The 20,343-nt window shown below is 40.2% G+C and overlaps 1 protein-coding gene and 1 long non-coding RNA gene across 3 annotated transcripts in view; one reads left to right on the top strand and one right to left on the bottom strand.

Annotated features, from left to right (window-relative positions):
• The first annotated feature begins 4,068 nt into the window (after window positions 1-4,068).
• Window positions 4,069-8,609, top strand: LOC146354423 (uncharacterized). The gene is made up of 3 exons (XR_014787425.1): window positions 4,069-4,183; window positions 5,257-5,376; window positions 6,732-8,609. It is a non-coding gene; the product is annotated as an uncharacterized LOC146354423 (long non-coding RNA).
• Window positions 8,610-9,201: 592 nt separating this feature from the next.
• The window catches only part of KIF3A (kinesin family member 3A), a 38,519-nt gene continuing 27,377 nt past the window's right edge, over window positions 9,202-20,343 (bottom strand). For both annotated transcript variants that reach the window (XM_084838827.1, XM_084838828.1), the window contains 7 exons: window positions 19,672-19,852; window positions 18,937-19,047; window positions 15,623-15,748; window positions 14,640-14,693; window positions 14,063-14,131; window positions 13,784-13,908; window positions 9,202-12,464 (listed from right to left, as the gene is read on the bottom strand). In XM_084838827.1, the coding sequence (XP_084694953.1) occupies window positions 12,416-12,464; window positions 13,784-13,908; window positions 14,063-14,131; window positions 14,640-14,693; window positions 15,623-15,748; window positions 18,937-19,047; window positions 19,672-19,852 (715 nt within the window). In that variant the 3' untranslated portion in view covers window positions 9,202-12,415. The remainder of the gene's footprint in view (window positions 12,465-13,783; window positions 13,909-14,062; window positions 14,132-14,639; window positions 14,694-15,622; window positions 15,749-18,936; window positions 19,048-19,671; window positions 19,853-20,343) is intronic.

Below are 20,343 nucleotides of genomic sequence, written 5' to 3'. Positions count from 1 at the left end.
AAGAAGTATTACCACAATGAAATATAGCAAAAAAAGCTGGAAATATTAGAAGCTTATGAAATTCATAAACATATATAATCCAATAAACAAAGATATTTAAAATTAGGAGAAAATGCAGGGAAATTCTTAGTGCATAAAATAAAATAGAATGATAAATGTCAAATATCTGTTATGAGAAAGCAATCAGCTGAGTTTCTGGAATAGGGCAGGTCAGCGGAGTTTGCATAAGGGAGCCCTGCCAACCTACCCCATTCCAGAAATGAGTGTTTCTGCTTGTTTTGGGGATTACTGCCCAAAGCGCTAAATCTCCATTGCGCAATGGAATCCCCACTTGCACAATGGAATCAATGGGGTTGGCTGCCTGCAGAACTGAAGTGGGTGTGGGCCCCACTTGCAGACAGCCCCCATTGGACACTGTAGTTGTGCAGCAACTGCAACATTTGAGATGAATAAAGCTTACAACCAGATGGGTTTATAACAGAGTATTACCAATGCTTCCTGGATAGTCCTGATAAACCTTTGACACAGACCATAAAGTCTGAATCTTGCAACATGAATATAAATTGGGTCTGTGTGCTGATGGTGTTCTTTATTTTACCAATGTACAAAGTTTCATCTGCCAATTAAAAGAATTGATAGATACTTACGGATAATTTCCTTGATACCAAATATATATATATATATATATATATATATGACAGAAGTATTGCTTTTAATTTTAAAAGATATCTGAAAGTAAGCGTTTACAGGAAATTAAGACTGCAGTCCAATACCCATTTACCTAGGAGTAAGCCCTATTGAACTAATTGAGAATTACTGCTAAGTAGACATGTATAGGAATGTACTTCAAGCGGACTAGGAAGTTGGTCCAGTATTTAGGAATTATGTTAACTCAAGATAGTAGTCATTAAAAAAAAAAAAGTGATATCATTTATTTCAGAAAATGCAAGACGATTATTATTAATTATAGAAGGTGTTGAAATTATCTCTGCAAGAATTAATAAAGATGAAATTAATGTGTGTTTTTTAATTTCAAAACATCTCTATTAACTTGACTGAAAAACTTGGAATGAATGGTAAAAATCGACATCATCATTTATATGGAACAATAAAGAGGCAAGAGTAAGAGAAGCCATTAGGAAAATAACGAATGGAGAATTGGAGATACCATTAAATATTACAGTTATGTGGAGTGCTCTGTAGCCACTGGAAGTTTTCTTCCAAGGGCTGATCTCCCTCAACACCCATGGAGAGGGAGCTCTGATCTAACAATGGCTCCTAGAGACCGTAGGATTCCAGATTAAATCTCTGTTGTTATTTTTAAAAGCTTTGGTTGGAGTCATAAGCATTTCCAAAAGACAACATTTCTGTGCCACTTATCCCACCCCTAAAAGAAGTAAGTAAATGACTATGTAGGATGGATTAGGAAAAGCACTTAAGAAAGATTTTGATATCTTTAATTTCCATTACGATGATCTTTTTGTATTTATTTCTTTATACATATTTATATGTATAGAGCTTTTATACATATTTGTATCATTTTAATTGTGTAATGAGCAGAGAAAATTATGTATAGATCTATATCTATATAAATCAGCTATACTCAGAGACCCAGAGAATCCAAGGATATGTGGGAGCGGCAGGAAGCTCCATGCATGATGCTCCATCCATGGCATCATCTTGTCACACTAGTGCACATCTTGGGGCATATGGGGAACGTTACATGGGGTAATCCATGCACGATCCCTTTGCTGGATATTTCCTCATGCAGGAGACTTTTGAGGATGAAGTACAGTGGAACACGCTGCCTGTAAAAGCTTGTTCTCCCACACGGAATTTGCTCTATGAGAGCAAATGTGTTCATTTCACTGATGTCAGCTTACAAAGCCTACGTTTATTATTTTTTACCACTGTCCAGCCAGCCCGCAAAATAGGGCATGATGGTAAAAGCCATTCCCCGTTGTTTGTTCCCATTAGGTTGGATCCAGACCTAGTCATGCTTAGGCCCAGTTCGTATGGAGTGACAACTCATTGGTTATTTAAACCATGGGATGTTGGATCTGAGCACACTGCCTCCCTTCCACTTCCCACTTCTGCTTTGCATCCACTTTGCTAAACAACCTACGAATGCCCCATTCCTGGGTTGTTACTTGTGACATCTAAACCCAGCACTCTGGGTTGTTGAACCCATGGTTTGTTGTTGGTTAGAATACTGGGTTCCGACATCACGACTGACAGCTCAGGGTTGTTTAGCAAAGTGGATGAAAAGTCGGAGTGGCAACTGAGCAGGAGGCAGCAAGCTTGCTCGCTCCCATGTGGCCCTGCTAATGCATGGGTTGTTTAACCTGTAAATTGGTGTTAAGTGCAAACCAGGCCTTAAAGCAGACCCACTGAAATTAATGGGAGAAGTAAATTATGACTAATTTAAGTCCCACTTATTTCAACTGAGTCTACTTTAAGTATGTCTAAATCTGGATCTAATCCAATATATGGTAATCATAGATGCTGTCTCTGAAGGTGGAGGCTTCATTTTGGGCCATTATAGCTAACAGCCATTGAGATCCCTTTCCGCTTTGAGTTTGTCCAGTCCCCCCTTTTTAAGTCCTCGGACTGTACACTGCAGTTGCCACGAGTCCCCTCTGTGTCTTTCCTGCGTCTTTCCTCTAAAACGGGGCGGGGGCAGCAGCCACTTGCTCACAGCTCTGTCCAGGTAGCCCAGAGCCCCACTCCCCAGCAAAGCCAAACAAAAGGCATGCATGGCCGGACAGCGGCCAGGTCTGGCACTTGGGAATAGCAGTGGCCGTCGTGGCAGAGAGAGGGGCAGAGCAAGCTGCCTCTGCTTTGCTTCGCAAGAATCCCAGCCCCCGGGAGGTGCTGGGCGGCCTACGAGGAACTGGCCAGTGAACCACTGGTGGATCACGGTCCACTCTCTGGCTGCCCACACCTGCGCGAAGAAGTGGAGTGCTCGTGGCGGTGATTTGCAGTGCTTTACTAGATGTACAGGGATGAGGGTGCCCTGGCCCAGGTGGATGCCTGCCCTGGAACAAAGCGTACATTCAAAGGCTGGGAATACCCTAGAATACTGTCCAAACTATTTTAAAGGCCTCAAAATTGAATGAAACGGCAGAGGTATTTCACCAGGCCGGGCTTTTCATTCACAGAAAGTGTAAGCAAAGGTTCCTTCCTTATCTGATTATCACCTTTTTTCTCTGTAGGATGTGCCATGCGGGAATCAGAGAGTAAGAGAAATCAAGTTTGGATTTATTCTGGATCAGAACAAAACAAATCTTGTGAGTGTTCAGTTTGATTCAATATGCAGGGGCCAGTATGTGTATAGCATCTATTTTGTTATTGAAACTAATCTAAGGCCTAATATGGTTAGTTGAGAATGTGGAATTGTTTTGATTTTTTTTTACATGAAAATGCTGGCATTTGGAAACTCTTTAGTAACTTTGAAATGTCAGCTACAGCAACATTTTTACAAACAGCGGCAAGAGTTGGCATCAACCATTTGATGTTAATTGCTTTAAAATTTAATATTTGCACAGTGAACATTCACAAATGTTTCACAAAATGTACATCTTGCCTTAGACCCTCTCTGCAGATTATTCTCCATACTAGCAAAATACATAAACAAAAATTTCCTTCCCTCCATTTTGGAAAGTGCAATTTTTGTTAAGGACTATTGTGTCTTTTTGTTTTTTGCATACTAGTCAAATGTCCACTGCTAAGACTGGTATAGGAGAGGAGCAGAAAGAGGGCCTATATTATTCCAGGGAGATGCATCTTGTATCTACCATACCCAGAAGACATTTGGTTCAGTTATGTTATTCTTGGTCCTCCAGCTATGACAACTGTTGCATTACAGAACTGAATTTACTTTTACAGTGAAAAAGAAGCCATGTAATATTGGTTAGGTCCTATAGAAAGGGAAATGGGAAGCTAGTTGTGGAACGAATGTCTTTGGGCCATTCTACACCAGCCTAAAACCCTGCATTTAAAATGGGGCTTTCTGCTTCCGTTTTAAATGCAGGATCACGACTCCCTTTTTCACCTGCTTCCTTTCCCCCCTCCCCTTTCCCTCCTCCCCGTATCTGAATCTCCATTATCTTTCACTGATCTTGCTCCTCTTCTTGCTGCTTTTACTCTTTTCACGGAGAGAACTCAAGCGTAACACAATGGGGTAATTTGGGGCTCATTCTCAGCGATCTATTTAAAAACAGAACAAAGGGCATTTAGTGCAGGAGACGCCATGAATGATCACGGTGTCATGTAAAGAACCTGCAAACTTCGGTGAAGGAGCAATCTCAATCGCAGGATAAAAGCTCCGTGTGAAGGAGCCCTTTGTTTTCTAGGTTTCACTTTGGTTAGTGTTATCCAACCAAAGATTTCTGTGTGCTTCTGACAAAGGTAATCTTAAGATGTTCAAACAGAAAGCCTCTTGCAGGAGCAAGAACCATTTTCCTCTGCTTAGAACTGATTTGTTGTCAGTTGTCAGCCTTCCATTGCTTGGAAAATGCTGCTACCACCTTGCTCTTAATGCTCTGTAGTACTCCTGATCTGAACCATTACAATGATTGTAAAAAGGCAAGAGCCAGAAGCTTACCAGAATTAAAAAAGGACATGGCCAAAACGTTTATAATCAAGGGAAGAAGAAAAAATAATGGGCAAAAATAAAGTCTTGGTCTATGGTTGCCATCTTTCCAAAACTGATTTTATTTATTAAATTTCTATACCTCCTGATGGCCGAGGCTGTCTGGGTGGTTCACAACAATTATAGTATTTTAGTTGTCTTAAAGTAACTCTTTGGAAAGAAGCAACTTTAAAGAAATTCCTGGGTATTTATAAGAGATTAATCAGACCTTTTTCAGTAGAATTACTCCTTTATATGTGTTTGAAGTCTTCAGGTAGCACCCTCAATAATTCTGCTTTCATGTAGCATCCCACTAGGTGAACGTATGCTTGTTCTGAACATTTTTTAAAAAAAATTAGTCTTGTCTTGGAGTATATGACATACATTCAAAAGTGCATGTTATCTGGCCTGCCTTGAAAACTCTAGAATACTTTTCCTATAGAACAAATAAAAATGATGTAAGTTGATATAGAATGAGGAATATGATTCCTTTTGTCAGCATAAGGTGTATAAAACTGTAAGATCAAAAAATTCCTTCCCTGGGACTGGTCTAACACAAAATCATTTTTAATCCTGTGTTCAACAGATGTTGAAATGATCACATTGTATTCCATTTTCAATAGTGTTCTGCCTACCAAGAGGTGCTCTGCCAAGTCAACAAGGCTCTGAAGGAACTTGACAACACATGCAAAAATATTACCTCACCAGTTATCGAGAATACTTCAAAGTTTCTCAAAGAACCTGTGAGTAGTCTAATTAAAAGCACCTATGTTTCCTATAAAAGAAAGAAATCTCTCTCTCTCTCTCTCTCTGTCTCTCTCTCTCTCACACACGCACACACACACTTATATATTAGTCATTTTTTAAAATACTTGAACTTTTATGACAGGAATATTTACATACTATCAATACCTGTTTGTGGTCGCATTTCTGTCATATGCAGCACAATCCTATGCATGCTTACCCAGATGAAAGTTCCACTGTGTACAATGGACCTTACTCCCAAGTAGGTGTATTTAGAATCGCAGCTTAAGGCTACAGTGAAAATCAGGCTTATGATTCGGTGTTTCCCCCACTGTGACTTGCAATGTTATTCTTCGTTGTAAGTTTTAAAAACATTTACAATGGCAAGTCTTAGAGGAAATGCTCCTTTTTGCAAATAAAAAAAGCATTTTTTTTTTGCAGCGTATAAACAATTCGTAGCTATCTTACTATCCACTTAAATTCTTTTTAGACATCAGAGGGTGCTGCCAATAGTTAATTTCAACAATATTGAGAACAAATTTAATTTAAAGCTCAGCTCTCATCATATATCAGTATAAAAATAGCCATCAGCTGGCTTGGTCTGATGGGAACTAAAGTCTAAAACATCTGAGGGGCACTAGGCTGGGGAAGGCTGGCTGGTAACATACATTTATTTTTCAGGGCTGAAAACAGAATGCAGCGGGCTGGGACAGAACATTTCAGTTTTACATCGCAAATCCCATAATTCATCATCTCTATCACGTTTTTGCAGATTTTCAAAAATCTGTAATTTGAATTGTGAACTTGAGTATGAACCAGCTTTGCTTTCCCAGTCATGCTCCAGCTGGAATTAAACTTCAGCTGTAACCCCAATTAGAGCTAGCTGCCCCATCCAGACAATTGTGTGAGCCATGAGAGGCCACCTGCCCCCCACTGTGATCATGGGAGACAGCATCTACCTACTTTGGCTTCTCAACAGGGAAGTGCATGAGGTCCCCACACACAAACTGGCATGTGGGATGGAGTCCCTCCCTGCCCCAGCTGGCTTCTGCTAACCCAGTTCTGCTCAGCTGCCTACAGAAACCTATTTCTGAACATGACTAACATTCTCTGGACCAGGGCAAAGCAGTGTATGTGACCAAACTTCATGCCTGAGGTGCTGCATCGCTTCCGTGAAATAAATCTGATGTTGTATGGGTGTTCTTTGAAAGAGGATGGGGCTCCCTGAGCATAGGATGACTCTTAAAATGGGAAAATATTGGGTGCTCTCGTTTTCAGCTGCTTTTATTTCAATAACAGGGTGCTGTTGGAGCTGTACACAAAACTCATTTCTATTTCTTCCTTCTTTTTAAAGGTCAAATGCCATTTGTCTACTGATCGCACTACCATGAAGGAGTTCTGCCCAAAAATAAAGGATTATCTCCAAAGATTTTATAACAGATGTATAAAAGAATAAGGAAAAGGCATATTATCAGAGAAAATATGGCACTGGACATTTTCAAAAGACTCCATTCATGTTTGTTATTCTTAACTTATGCTGTCAAAAGAGGAAATGCAATAATTAACTTAGCTGCGATCATATCTGAACATAGATATGAGGTTGTATCCAATGTTAGTCTAACTTAAATCCCATTCATTTCAATGGGCCTACTGTAAGTAGAGCTAACATTGGATACAACCCATATAATAAGTACAGATTGACTAATTTCTGCCTGTACATTCCAACACACATATGCCTTGCCCAGCCCTCTTTTATGGCAGATGGATCATGAGATCAGTGCACGTGTAGGCATATGCATGCTAGATCATACAGCGTGTTCTTCACCCATTCATCTATGATCCGTCTAGCAGGTAATACCAAAATACTTTTTTCACAGGCAATGGATAAAAATGCATCCTGACTTGCAAAAGATTCAAGTGCTTCTCATACTTTCTGAGCTTACCCCTCCGCCCCCTATTCTAAATGTAGTCTAACCTGCTCCCAGCACCAACCACCTGTTTGTTCCACAGCAGAGTTCAGAGAGCTTTGAACACAGTCATGCATTTGCAGACTGCTGCTCTGTGTAAGCATTTGTGGTCTGAGGCACTAATCTGACACTGGAATTAGAGAAAAGGAGTAACTAGAACAAGGCATTATGACACCTCCTAAAACCACAGGAGGGAAACCACCGTTAGAATAAAAGATCCGTTCTTACCAAGTCAAGTTGGTCTGATGTAGCAAAAGAGAGAGTAACTGTAAGAATGACATGGCCAGTATTTAATATTTAAATTTATGTTATTTAAAGTTCTTGGTTATATTATATTATTGGTATTTTTTCTGCTTGTTTCCTCATCCTCAGGGTTGTTTCTGTCAGCTTTGCTTGTTTGCTCAGCAACATCTGCATGAGGCTTCCCTTTTGGAACCAACAGAGCAGACAGCTTAAATCAATTGTGAAAAATGTATAGCAAATATTGTACAGGATGGCAAGACTACATCCTGTTCCACAGTTCCAAAGAAGCCCAGCAAGGCCCAGGACTCAGGGTGTTTTCATATGTGGCACTACTGAAGTGCTTTCTAACATTCAACCTCCCCTGCAACCATGACCTTAGTTACAAAGGAAAACCATGTTTTGTCATTTGATTTTTGCTCTTCACTGCTTTCTCTTTAATCATTTGTAATATAGGGTGGATACAAATTACTTTTGACCAAGTGGTAACTTACTATGGTGTACGCATGTGAGCGCTTGGTAAACCAGCTGTCTGGATTGTTCTCTCAAGACATAAAGAAAATTTTACTACAATGCATGTGTGGTGAAATGGTTGTTTGTATCCATCTATAAAGATGGAAGGATAATATTATATATTCTAAATATTTTCTGATCTTGATCAGAGAGCAAACCTCAAATGTAATGATGCATTAAAGTTAGGAACATCTTGAAAAGGGAGGTTTTCTAAAAATAGTAACTTTAAGAATTATATGGCCAGTATTTAATATTTAAATTTATATTATTTAAAGTTGTTGGTTATGTTATATTGTTGATATTTTTTCTGCTTGTTACCTCAACCTCAAGGTTATTGTTTCTGTCAACTTTCCTGATTTAGTATGGATATATAATTGAATACACATTTGTATTACAACTGAATTAATATTTAAGCTGACATGCATGTCTTTTGTTTTTATATTAAACTGATAATGAAAGTATGAACAATGTTTCAGTTGCCGAACACACAATAAAACCTTTAGCCAGACTCTCTTGAAGTGTTTTTCCTGGATTTTAACGTATCCGCAAAATACTTGAATCTAGTCATTTGTAAAACAGTGGTGAAATACCAGTTTCACAACAAACTCATAGGGGCCCCAAGTTATTGCTCTTACTCATATAGCAAGCCTAGCTGAAGTCACAGTAGTATTCAAAACCTGCAACGAAATATTGCAGTAAGGAGTTCAGCAGATATAATGTTCAGAACATTCTATCACATCTGCTCAGCCAATGGGTGCTAGAGGCTTCAAGTACTGCCACCACAAGATCCTTTAGCCCACTGCAACATAGATATTGCACACTGGTTTAGCATTAATGTTTAGCAAATGACTTCTGCTATGTCTCCCAAAATGATCACTACCATATTCTCTGAAGAGAGATTCTAGGAGCAGAGCAAACACACAAATGCTGTCCATCCATCAGTGGAATCCTCTCCCCCTGCAGCCCTCCACTTCCCACAAATCTGGTCTAGAGGGTTGGGGGATGCTCTGAAGTAGGTACGGGGGACATGCGAGGGTGCCAGGGGAAGGAGAAGGGTATGTCCACCCATGTAATGCTTACATTACCAGCAGAGAAAACAAATTCAGTGGGAATCCAAGATGTTTATTTCTTGGCATCAACATGCTCAGTGTTGAGACACCGTACCACTATATACAACATAAGGAATCACTTTATACACAACAAAACCACAAACCAGAAATGTAACTAAGTTAGCAAAACAATAAATGGGGATAAATTGTACATCTCTTCCCCCCCCCCCATTATATACAGAATTAATGGTGTGGACCAGTTATCAACTGCTAGAATTTAAAATGTAAAAAATACAAGGTAATTAATTGCAAAGGCAAAGATAGAGGCATTTTTCCTTCTCTTCTTGCAATCAAGGAACTTGGTGAGATATTTAAAAACAAAGCACTCCACACACAAATAATTTAAGATGCTGCAATAGAAACAAACGAAAAATAGAGGCTTCAGGCCAATTTTCCTGAATAAATATGACTGTGCTTGGGTGTGGTGGTGGACAAGCTAAGAGCCACATCACATATGTCGAGAGTCTCTTGCTCCCTTGTTCACCTAACAGTAGGCAGGTTAAAGCCATGAAAGACATTAGACCCCAAGAATTGCAGGCAGGATGTGAATTAAGCCAAAAGAGAAAGATGTGGTTAAAGCAGGTAATGGGGAGACAGGCTGAACACTTTATTAAGCTATGGACAATTACAGCACTAGTCATAGCAGCCATCCCTTTAAGCACTCATTAAGTATAGCCTGCATGGCTAGTCTAGTGGTGGAGAGGGGCTGTTGAATCTGTAACACCACTGTTTCTTCTCTCCTTGGACAAGTCCTGGTGGGTCCCAAGGCTGTGCCTAATCCAGAATGCTGCTTTTGATTTATTGGTTTGGGTTTTTTAAACCAGCATGTTATTGTTTGGGCTAAATAACTGGCATAGGTAAAGAAATCAACAATGAATTATATAATATGCTGCCTAAAAATAAGCCAAATGTTTTGACTTTTTAAAAAGTGAACCCTCATATCTGCCAGGGTTCTCACTGAATGTACTTTTGGGGGGGAAATCTTTAAAGTTGGCCAGCTCTTAACAAGCAGGGATTGTAACTCTCCAGAACCAAAGCCACTGGAAAAAGAGATAAACTTGTAGCTAATTATTCCAGTAGCAATCAAAGGACAATGCATGCATTGGCATTCCCTTTGGCTAATTGTTAGGTATCATTCTTCATCAAGCTGCTGCCAAACTCTAAAATCAAGATACAATTTACCACAAGTTGCATGCTCAACGTGCCCCATGTGACTCAACTCTGCATGGAGCCACCAGTGGGCTATCAGGTAGATGGGCATTTGGGTGGAGACTTTGCCCACTGACAGTTACAGTCACAACACTGTGCTGATCAGAACAGAAGTACTCACATGGTGCTAATATCGGTTCTGCCTGACTTCTGGCTCCTTGTAAATGCTACTATGCCTTACACTATGAAGCATACCATAGCAGTGAAGAGGTCTTTATATTCCTTAGAAAAGTTACTAAAAATGGAATATTCAGATCGGTGACACAATACCTTTAAGTCCAGCTAATGCATTAATGTTTTTGTCAGCTAATTATAGAGTGAACATGTACTGAATTCTTTAAAAAAAAAACCCACCATATTCAAATACATGATTTGACTAAGAATTTTATGTACAACCACCACAGCATCAGCTAACAGTTATATACCTTTATTTCATAGGACAACTCTTTTTTTTGTTTGGACCTTACTATGAACATAACGCTATTCTTCTTCCAGCTTCATCCTTCTTGCTTTACCCGAGTATCTGTTCCATATTCATAATCCACTTCTCTCCAGCTGACATTGAGCTGAAATTGTTATAGTAGTTTTAAAAAATAAAACAATATGGCCTATAGCAATTCGGTATAATTAGGGAGACTCAACAGCAGTCAATTGCAAATCCTTTTGCGAAAGTATAATCAAAATTCTCTTTTTGTTTGGAGCATTTCACATCAGCCATCACAGTTTTGTTAAAATACATGTTGCACAGGAAGTGTCATCTTAAAATCAGACTTTTAAAATACAAACAGTAACAGATACATCCAGCAACCTCTATGTAACAAAAGTAATATTATCATAATATTCTGTGTGCGGTAGCTGCATAGCTTCATAAATAAGAGATTGGAACTGGAAGATAAGCTGGTGCCAATTAAATATGTGGAATGAACAAGAAAGAACCCGTCTTTCCTTTAACTGGAAACAGGAACTGCTAGAGAGAGGGTAGCAATGTACCAAGCTGCTCATGCTAGTGTAACCCCATTGTCTCAATGTTCTATAAATCAATCCCTGGTTCAGCAGTAGTGAAGTAGTTCTTGACATTCTGGGGAGATTTCTACTTTTCCTCCACTGAAACACTGTCTATGAGGCATTTTCTAACACATTTCCAGGCTCACTTATTCTATCCAATAACTTATTTGGCATAGAACCAAGCAGGTGTTTGTGCTTAAGTGGATTGTTCCCATAAACCAGCAGTGCTTAAGTGGATTGTTCCCATAAACCAGCATGGCCCATTTGTAGTAGAATACTTGCTGCAATTTTAATCCTAAGGATTCCTTATCCTTACCCTCCAGACTAGGGCAAGCCCACCAACACCTAGGCTTGCAACCATTCTTCTTTGTATAACAATGTTGACTTCAGTCTATGCATATCATGTGCATGCTAAAGGAATTGTAAGTTATTTGAACAGGTATGGTAAGGATGCTTAAGACAGAAGGGGATTCAGCGTATTTCAAGACTCTGCAGCTACCACTCCTTCAAAAAAGAAAAAGAAGTCTGCAACAGTGCAAACACAGGAAAATGTCAGTGGCAAACGACAATGTACAAAGCAAAACCAATTTATCAGGGTATGGAATTCAGGTTGTCTACTTACAATCTGTTCAAAGTTTAGACACACACACACAGAAAATCCCTTCCATTCTATACATGTCACTTTAAAACACAGGATATCCCAAATAGCTTTCCCTTGCACAATGCCTGGAGCTGCATTAGTAACATTAACAAGTTTACAGTTAGCACATAGTTTAGACTGAACATCTTACATTAGTATAACAGATGACATAATGGCAAATCAAGGAAAACAAATGTATTTTCTTGTTGTCGCAACTGCACAGGCCTTTATAGCTACTTCTGCATCAGCAGTACATCACACTCTCCTGTGATCTCCAGAAAGAAAAAAACTGCATATTTTGGCCAAGCGTTATGCCGCACAGAGATCTTTACTGCAGTCCCAGCACTGTTTTAGTCTACTGCAGCAATGACTCAATTACAGCTCCTGATTTCGCAGAACGTTTTCTGTTTAGAAACGAGAAAGTTCACTTCAGTCATTGTTCTTAAGAGAGAAAGGAATGCTTTTGAGATCAAGAATATACATAATAACAGAAACTACAAACCCAGGTGACTTCAAGAGGAAACCAAGCTGCCCATGTTTTAGCTTGTGCACATGATCACAATGAAGCATTAAAAAGTGACTGATGCTCACAGAACAGTTTAAACGGCTAGTTTTTAATGGGTGCGGTATGTAAGTGATCAATGGCATGTGTGGATGTGGGGGCATGGAGTAGAGTGAGGCAGCAGAATGGGGGAAGTCACCATAGCCATAGTCAGCTATACAATGGGGATAAATAGGCTGGTTCAAGTGATGACTTGGATGGAATCAGACCAAGCACTTCTCTCCCGCATCAGCAATTCTCTCGAGAGACACTTGATGGGACCAATTAGAAACTTTACATGTACCACTGACCTGTCTAAACAGCTATTTAAAAATCCTGAGGCCATCTTTCTCTCATACAGTACCCATGGCAATATATTAAGAAGTATACAATATTCCATGAAAACATGCGGTTGACCCCCACAATGTTGAGACTAAGACAACAGCTAAAAACTTATTTGTCCACCTGAGCTTCTGAGATGTAACTTGGGCCTGGAATTTTACTGCTTTAAGATTGTGTGTGTGTGTTTTACATTTTTGAGTTTTATGGTTGATGTTTTAAATCACATATAACTGAGGTATTTATGGTGTTTTTAATTATGTATAATTGATGTATTTTTATTATGTTGTGTATCATGCTGGGCTCCCTTGGGTGGAAGATCTTCACCATCATCATCTGCAGTAGTACAATCCAGTATTATTTATGCCAGCAATGTTACATGAGATAGTTTTAAAGTCAGGACTTCTTCATATGGAGAGAAAGCCTCCATTAAAAAACAAACAAATCACAAACATCTTTTCCCACATGTAACGTCAGACTGCAAATGGTCAATATTCTGAGATCAAGAATATACTTGATCAAGGTCATGTCCCAGTTGAGAGCCATTTTTATTGATTCCACTTCTATAAATTTCCCTGATTCCACAGAGTAAAAACTGAAAATAGAATTAAGCTCACCACACACACCTGGATCCCTTGGCTCTGGTATGCACACAAAACAGGGTCATCCCAATCTCTTCAGTATCAGACCCATACATGTAACAGGGATACTCATGGAGCTCTTAATGACACTGAACAGAACGGGGATGATGCTCCTGCCTGCTTTGAACCACGGGCCACCATGTAAACACCCCTTTTTAAGTTTCAAGCTGGGTGCAAAACAGTATTTTACAGCAGTTCTAACCTTCTGCCAGTTTTGGGCCTTGATCTTCCTTTTGAAGTTCTTGGTCTCTCTAGTTTCATCAAAGACTGTCTCAAGCTCTCTTCAGTGTAAGCTAGATATACATGGGAAAGGTCCACCTCAAAGGGCTGGGTGTGGGGAAAAAGTGGACATTATGAGTTGACATTCATGGGTCATAGTAAAGTACACCATCAACACTGAAAAAATCATATTGAAAAGGTAATGGCAGACAACTGGACAAATGTGGAGTGAAACAGCCTACATTTGCAAATGGTCACTTACATCTTTTTCTTTTTTATCTGGCACTGGAGTCTGTTTTCTCATGTTATTTCCGGTATACGCCACACATTTCTTCAAGAAAAAAAGTTAATTAAGGTAATTATATACTGCATCACTAACCACACTTGTGTGAGAGACTTTGTTTATTTTATCACAGTGAGGAGAGATCTCACCAACTTATGGAGAGGCACTTTTAGTTCCCGATTAGCCCAACACAAACTAGGCAATTAAGGCTGTAACGCAATCCCAAGCACACTTACTTGGGAATAAGTTCCACTGAAATCAGTGAGATACCTACTTCCACGTAAACCTGGACAGGACTGGGATACTTGTGTAAGAGGCAGCCATTCCATTTAATGGAAATATCACACACTTTAAACTGGTTAATGAAAAACTAAAACACAAAGCACTCTGAGCAGCATTGATTTCACAACTGCCAGTTGCTGCTTTTGTATCTAGCAGTACAGTACGGGGAGCGTTGGCAAATTAAGGTGAGGACTTAATATGAGAGTGACATCCTTCAAGCTGAACTAACTTTTTTACATCACCATTCCCATTTATCACAATTGTGCTTACATACCAACTGCCATTCCCCAATATCTTCATTCCAGTGAACGTAGTTTTCAATCATTTCCTTGAAAGAAATCAGCAAAAAAGCCTTTAACTCATGACCTCTGCTCTCACCATTAAGCAAGACAGATTCAGAACCACATACCTCTTTCTAGTTCATCACCTCCCAAAACTACTTGCGGGAGGTGAGCTGAACCCTTCCCCATCTTCTCCGCTTCCCATTGCTGAGGAGTTGAGACCAGTTTTTATGTAACAGGAGATAATAACGTAAAAGAAGTCCTGCTGGATCAGTCCAAAGGCCTATCTAGTCTAGCATCCCAAATGTATCTGGGAACCACCCACGCATAATGACAATAGCCCTCTGCCACTGTTGTTCTCTAACAGCTGATATTCAGTGGCACACTGCCTTTGAAACTGGAGGTTCCATTATAGCCTTTATAGACTACCTGCGTGGCTGCTACTACCTCATGACTCCATTCCATGCTACCTAAGTGTTATCTGAGTCTAGGGAGAGTGTGTGGGAAGTAACCACATTGTTAGTCCCTCCCACATAATCTCTGAGCTCCAAATCAGGACCGGCCTATCATTAGACAGCATGAGGCAGCTGCTTCAGGAAGAAGATATGGAGGGATGAAGAGCAGACAGAGTTCTGTGGGTCACAGAGCCTGCCCTGTGTCCCTAAGCTAGCCTGCAGTACTCAGATGCAGTGGATGCTATTCCATTGCCAATATTGAAGTAAGATTCGACCGCCAGTCCAGTGGGCTTCTGTACACTGAAGGGGAAGGTGCCATCTTGTCCTTTCCTCAAGCAACAAAGTGTCTTGATCAGGCCCTGCTCCAGGGCAGCCTGGGAAGCTACTACAGGGGAGCTGCCAGTATGCAGCTTCTTGAATATAAGAACTGGCCATTAGAGTGAAAAAGTTATAAGGAGAGGTGCCTTTTCCAGAATTACTGAATCCCTCCAAACAAGCATGGAGCTCCCTTAGTTTTTCACCTGATAGTCCTGAGGTATAAAGTTGTCAATGATGAGCATCTGAAGACGAAGCTCCCTGCTCAGCTGTCGGATGTTCTCCAGTAAGCCTTCAATTTCTCTCTGATGTTCCTGCTGCAGATCTGCCATCTATGAATTCAAACCAAGCCATCAAAAAGTTACAGCTAGGATCTTCCACTATGAATTTAAATATTTAAATCAGGATTTCCCCACCACATGTTACTTTTCTGGTAAAGATAACCACAATAATCTCTAGCAAAGCCTTGTATTTTTCTCTAGACAGTATTTTCATGTTGAGCTGATAGTAAGTAGGCCATTTTTAAAGTGAACAGACCAAAACTCTACAGTACTTTGCTTTCTTCTTCCTCATTATCCTTTCTTCCCTTTGTGTCATATCTATTAGACCTTGGGCTATTTGGGCAAGGACTGGTCTATTTTGTTCCTCAAACAGAGACTAATGACATTCTAAGTGATTGATAAAGAAAATTATAACCATTTAGTGGAAAGTAATTTTAAGCAAATGAAAACTGCCTGGAAAGTGAAGAGAACAAAGAGTCTTGTGGCACTGTAAAGACTAATAAAAATATTATGGCATAAATTTTCATGGACACAATCCATTTCAGTAAGGTGAAAGACAACCAAAATCTAATTAAAAGATTTCTTAGCCATTTTTCAATTAAAACAATACCCAAAGCCAATAACAAAAATAATAAAAAATTAACAATATCAGTAGAGATAAGTACAGAATATTAAAACTTAACCAGAAGAAAATGAAATAAAAATGAAATAAAATCAATGCAATAGAAAATATACCAGCAACAGAACATTCAGTAAGCCAACCATCAAAGTTAATAAAAACAGTGAAAAGCCAATTAAATATCAAGAAAACCAGTCATGCCACTAAAAGCATCAGAGTACAAAGAGGGTTTTACTTGACTTCTAAAAAAAAGATGTGTTGACGCCTCTTATACCCATCTTGGAAGAGCATTCCAAAATGGGACACCACAACAAAGGTGGCCAGTTGCCTCCCACTAACCTTGCCTGGCAGGGGAACCCACAGTCGGGTCTCTGAAGCAGACCAGACAGTCCAGACAGGTTCATAAGGGAGAAGATGGTCCTTTAAATACCCTGGTTTCAATCTATTTCAGTCTATTTAAGCCTTTAAAAGATTAAGACCAGCATCTTGAATTGAGCCTGGAAACACACAGTGTGAATAATTAAAAATGGGTGATATACAATCAGAACAACCAAGTGTCTGGCCATTGTGTCCTGACCCAGTTGAGGTTTCTGGACCATCTTCAAGAGTAGCCTCACAGAGAATGTACTGCAGTAGTCTATCTTTGTCTAGGCAAGTCCATAGCTGGTATACCAGCCTGAGCTGGTGAAAGGTGCTTCATGCCACAGAGGCCACCTGATCATCCAAAGCGATTGACAGATCTAACAGCAGCCCCACACTATGAACCTGTTTCTTAAGGTAAAACACTTCCTCCCAGATCCACCAAACTTCCAACTCACAGAACCCCTGCCTTGTCTGGATTGAGCTTCAGTCTCTTATTTGTTATCTAGCCCATTACAGATGCCAGGCTGCAGATCAGAACTTCCATCGTCTTGCCATTTCTAATGGAAAGGAGAGGTATAGAGTTGTCATCAGCAAACTGATGGCACCTTACTCCAAGTCTCTGGACAACTTCACCCAGCATTTTTATATAGATGCTGAACAACACAGAATACAAAAATAAAGCCTTGTGGAGCACCATAGCATAAATGCCATGGCACAGAAGTACACCCACCAGTATCGGCTTCTTGAATCTCCCCACCAGGTACCACCATAAAATACTGGCCCCTCTCCCCATCCCAGACATATGATCCAGAAGGATATCTTGGCTGATGTTAGTAAAAGCCACAGAGAGACCCAGGAGAAAAAACAGGGTCAAAAGTTCCTGTTGCCCCCTCCACAGGTCATTAACCAGGGTGGCCACAAGCAGTTTCAGTGCCAAATCCAGGCTGGAACCCTTTTTAAAAAGGGTCTAGATACATCAGTCATCCAATAGTGCCTGAAGTTGCTTGGCTACCACCTGTTCAAGCATCTTGCCCAGGAAGGTTGGATGTACAACCGGTCACCTGGGTCCAGAGTAGGTTTTTTGAGGAGCGGGTGCACAATGACTTCCTTCAAGGTGCCTAGACCACTCTCTCTTGAAACGAGGCACCAAGAAGGGCAAGGATCAAGCAGGTACATGGTAGATGCACCCCCACCAAACACTTTACACAGGCTGCAAAAACTGAGACCCATCCAAGCAACCGTGGCCAGGTGGGACACCTGTAGCATCCTGCACTGACAATATATTAAAAGCAGGGTTCACGACGGGTCAAATACAAGGGATTTTCTGAGCAGAATGTTTAGCAGACAAGTCACAATGGCTGTTCAAGGTATTCTCTGAGATCTTGACAGCCTATACCATACTGGCCCCACACTACCACTAAAACAGTACCACAGGACCATTCTGTGCTGATGCAATGTGCCAGAGAAATGTTGCCTCTTCCATGCCATTGATGCTACAGAGCTCCAAAGTGAATTTTTAGTTTACTTTTTAAGCTCCTCAGGACTGTTACCTTATTTTTTTTTTATCCTTATACTATTGTGTAAAGCACCTTGCATATTGATGATCCTGTATAGGCAGGCAACAAGGGAGAGGGCCTTTTCAGTGGTGGCTCCCCATTTATGGAAAAATCTCCCTGACGAGGCCTGCCTGGTGCCAACATTGTCATCTTTTTGGTGCCAAGTTAAAACTGCCCTCTTCTCTCAGGTATTTGACAGGTATAATGAGACTCTTGATTGTCTCTGGCTGATTGTTTTAAATTGTTTTAGATATATGTTATTGTTGTGTGTGTTGTTTATGTCATCATGTGAATGGTTTTTATATTTTATATAATGTATTTTAATGGTTTTAAATTTCTGTGAACCACCCAGAGAGCTTAGGCTATGGGGCGGTATAGAAATATAATAAATGAAATGGAATGAAATGAAATGAAATAATACAACTGTGCACTGTTAGTATTAACGGATATAGCATACCTGTGAACTTCTGTAGCCAACCACACATTTGTTCTATATGGATCCTGAACATATGGAAAACACACATATACCAACAGCAGCATTTCTTTCTCTGGTTTCTTCTTACTCCAACATGTGAGTGATGTCCTCTTTTCTTCTTACAAGGGTCAGTTGCATGTGCATATCTGCCTGCAACATTGCTCAGAAACAGGGCTGTTCAATTCCTTTCCCATGGGATCAAGCTCAAACTGTTTAGGATACTGACCTCTGACTTGGCTGCCATTAGCATTGTCCAGACTTTTTTCAGTTTCTTTGTCTTCCCTTGCGCTTCCTCTTGAAGGCTGGTATACTTTTCCTCAATGTCCAAACGCTCTTGCTATTTAAAATAATTAAAAAGGCAACAGGTTAATCAGAATTGTCCAACTGACATGCTGGTGAAAAGGTATTTTTCAGCAAAGGGTTTTTGTTTTCTTTTTAGGAGTCACATAATGAGTGTATGTTAGAGATCCTATGTTAATTGTTGCCTCCTTTTTGTCCCCACACTATCGCCTTGGCTCAAAAGTTGCCATCTCATCTGGATGTGGCATGGTCTTACAAATCAAGACAGGATGCATTGACAACCTCAACTGAAGGGCTAATTTGGGGTTCAGATCTATGGACTCAGAATCAAGCCAGGGCTGCAAAGTGGAAAAGGTTTCTTTGCACTAAATTCCACCTAGCAAAATCCATGTTCTGGAAGGGTCTATTCCCTCAATATGGACAAGTAGGCTTCATACATGTATAGAAACACATGTCCCGAGCAGATGCAGTTCCATACTCGAGTGAAATGTTTCTAATCTTTTAGGCAGTGCCATGTAGACATCATCTCTCATTTCAAATATAGCTTCGCCTTGCCTGCACACGACATGACCATAAACTATAACACAGAGATAAAGAATAGCATAATTAATGCTGTTTAGTAATGAAGCAATCAACAGCATAGCAAAGAGACTAATCGAACCTCTTTCTCTTCAAGTTCTTTACGGAGTTGTTCTGCTCTTTTCCTTCGTTCCTCAAGCTCCATGTTAGATTCCTCTAGAAGCTTCTCCTGCTCCTCTGCTTTTGCCAGCAAATCCACACCTCCCACAATCACTTTTTTTTCCAAGGCCAACAACTTCTCCAGCAGAGACTGATGTTCTTGTCTGGATAAACAGAGAGGAAAGAACTTAAGTTCCTATGAGCCAGAATTCTAATGCTACAGATCCCAAATTCACCTGAGGGGCCCATGCAGCACACGCCTGAAGACCTAAATAGTTTCTTACATCTATTTATGAGCTTATAGCGTGTGTGTGGGGGATGCTACTGTAGGAATATTTAAGCCTAAATCTCTGTCAACTCTAGTCAGGCTGAACAGGGCCTACTTGTCAGCAATTCATCCTATCCACCAGGGGCTGCTGGTTTACAACAAGAGTTTCATCCTTCTGTCTAAAAAATCTCTTTTGTTGTTCCAAGTCCCTGTGCTGTCAAGACTGTTGCAAAGGGAGCAAGACAGAAGGCTGTAAGCCTTGCTTCCATTCATAGCTCCCTGCAGTATTTCCTTCAAAACTAGGGAGGCTGAAAAAAACTTCAGACAACAGAGGCAGTATTAATCCCCAAGTACTTTTCATGTAACCGACTAACATTTGAACAATCT

This window comes from Heloderma suspectum, chromosome 2, assembly GCF_057233095.1.
Source record: "Heloderma suspectum isolate Gila_16-S chromosome 2, 16-S_ref, whole genome shotgun sequence".
NCBI lineage: Eukaryota > Metazoa > Chordata > Lepidosauria > Squamata > Helodermatidae > Heloderma > Heloderma suspectum.
The sequence above is the reverse complement of the archived record's forward strand: the minus strand, read 5'-3'. Positions and strand labels throughout refer to the sequence as shown.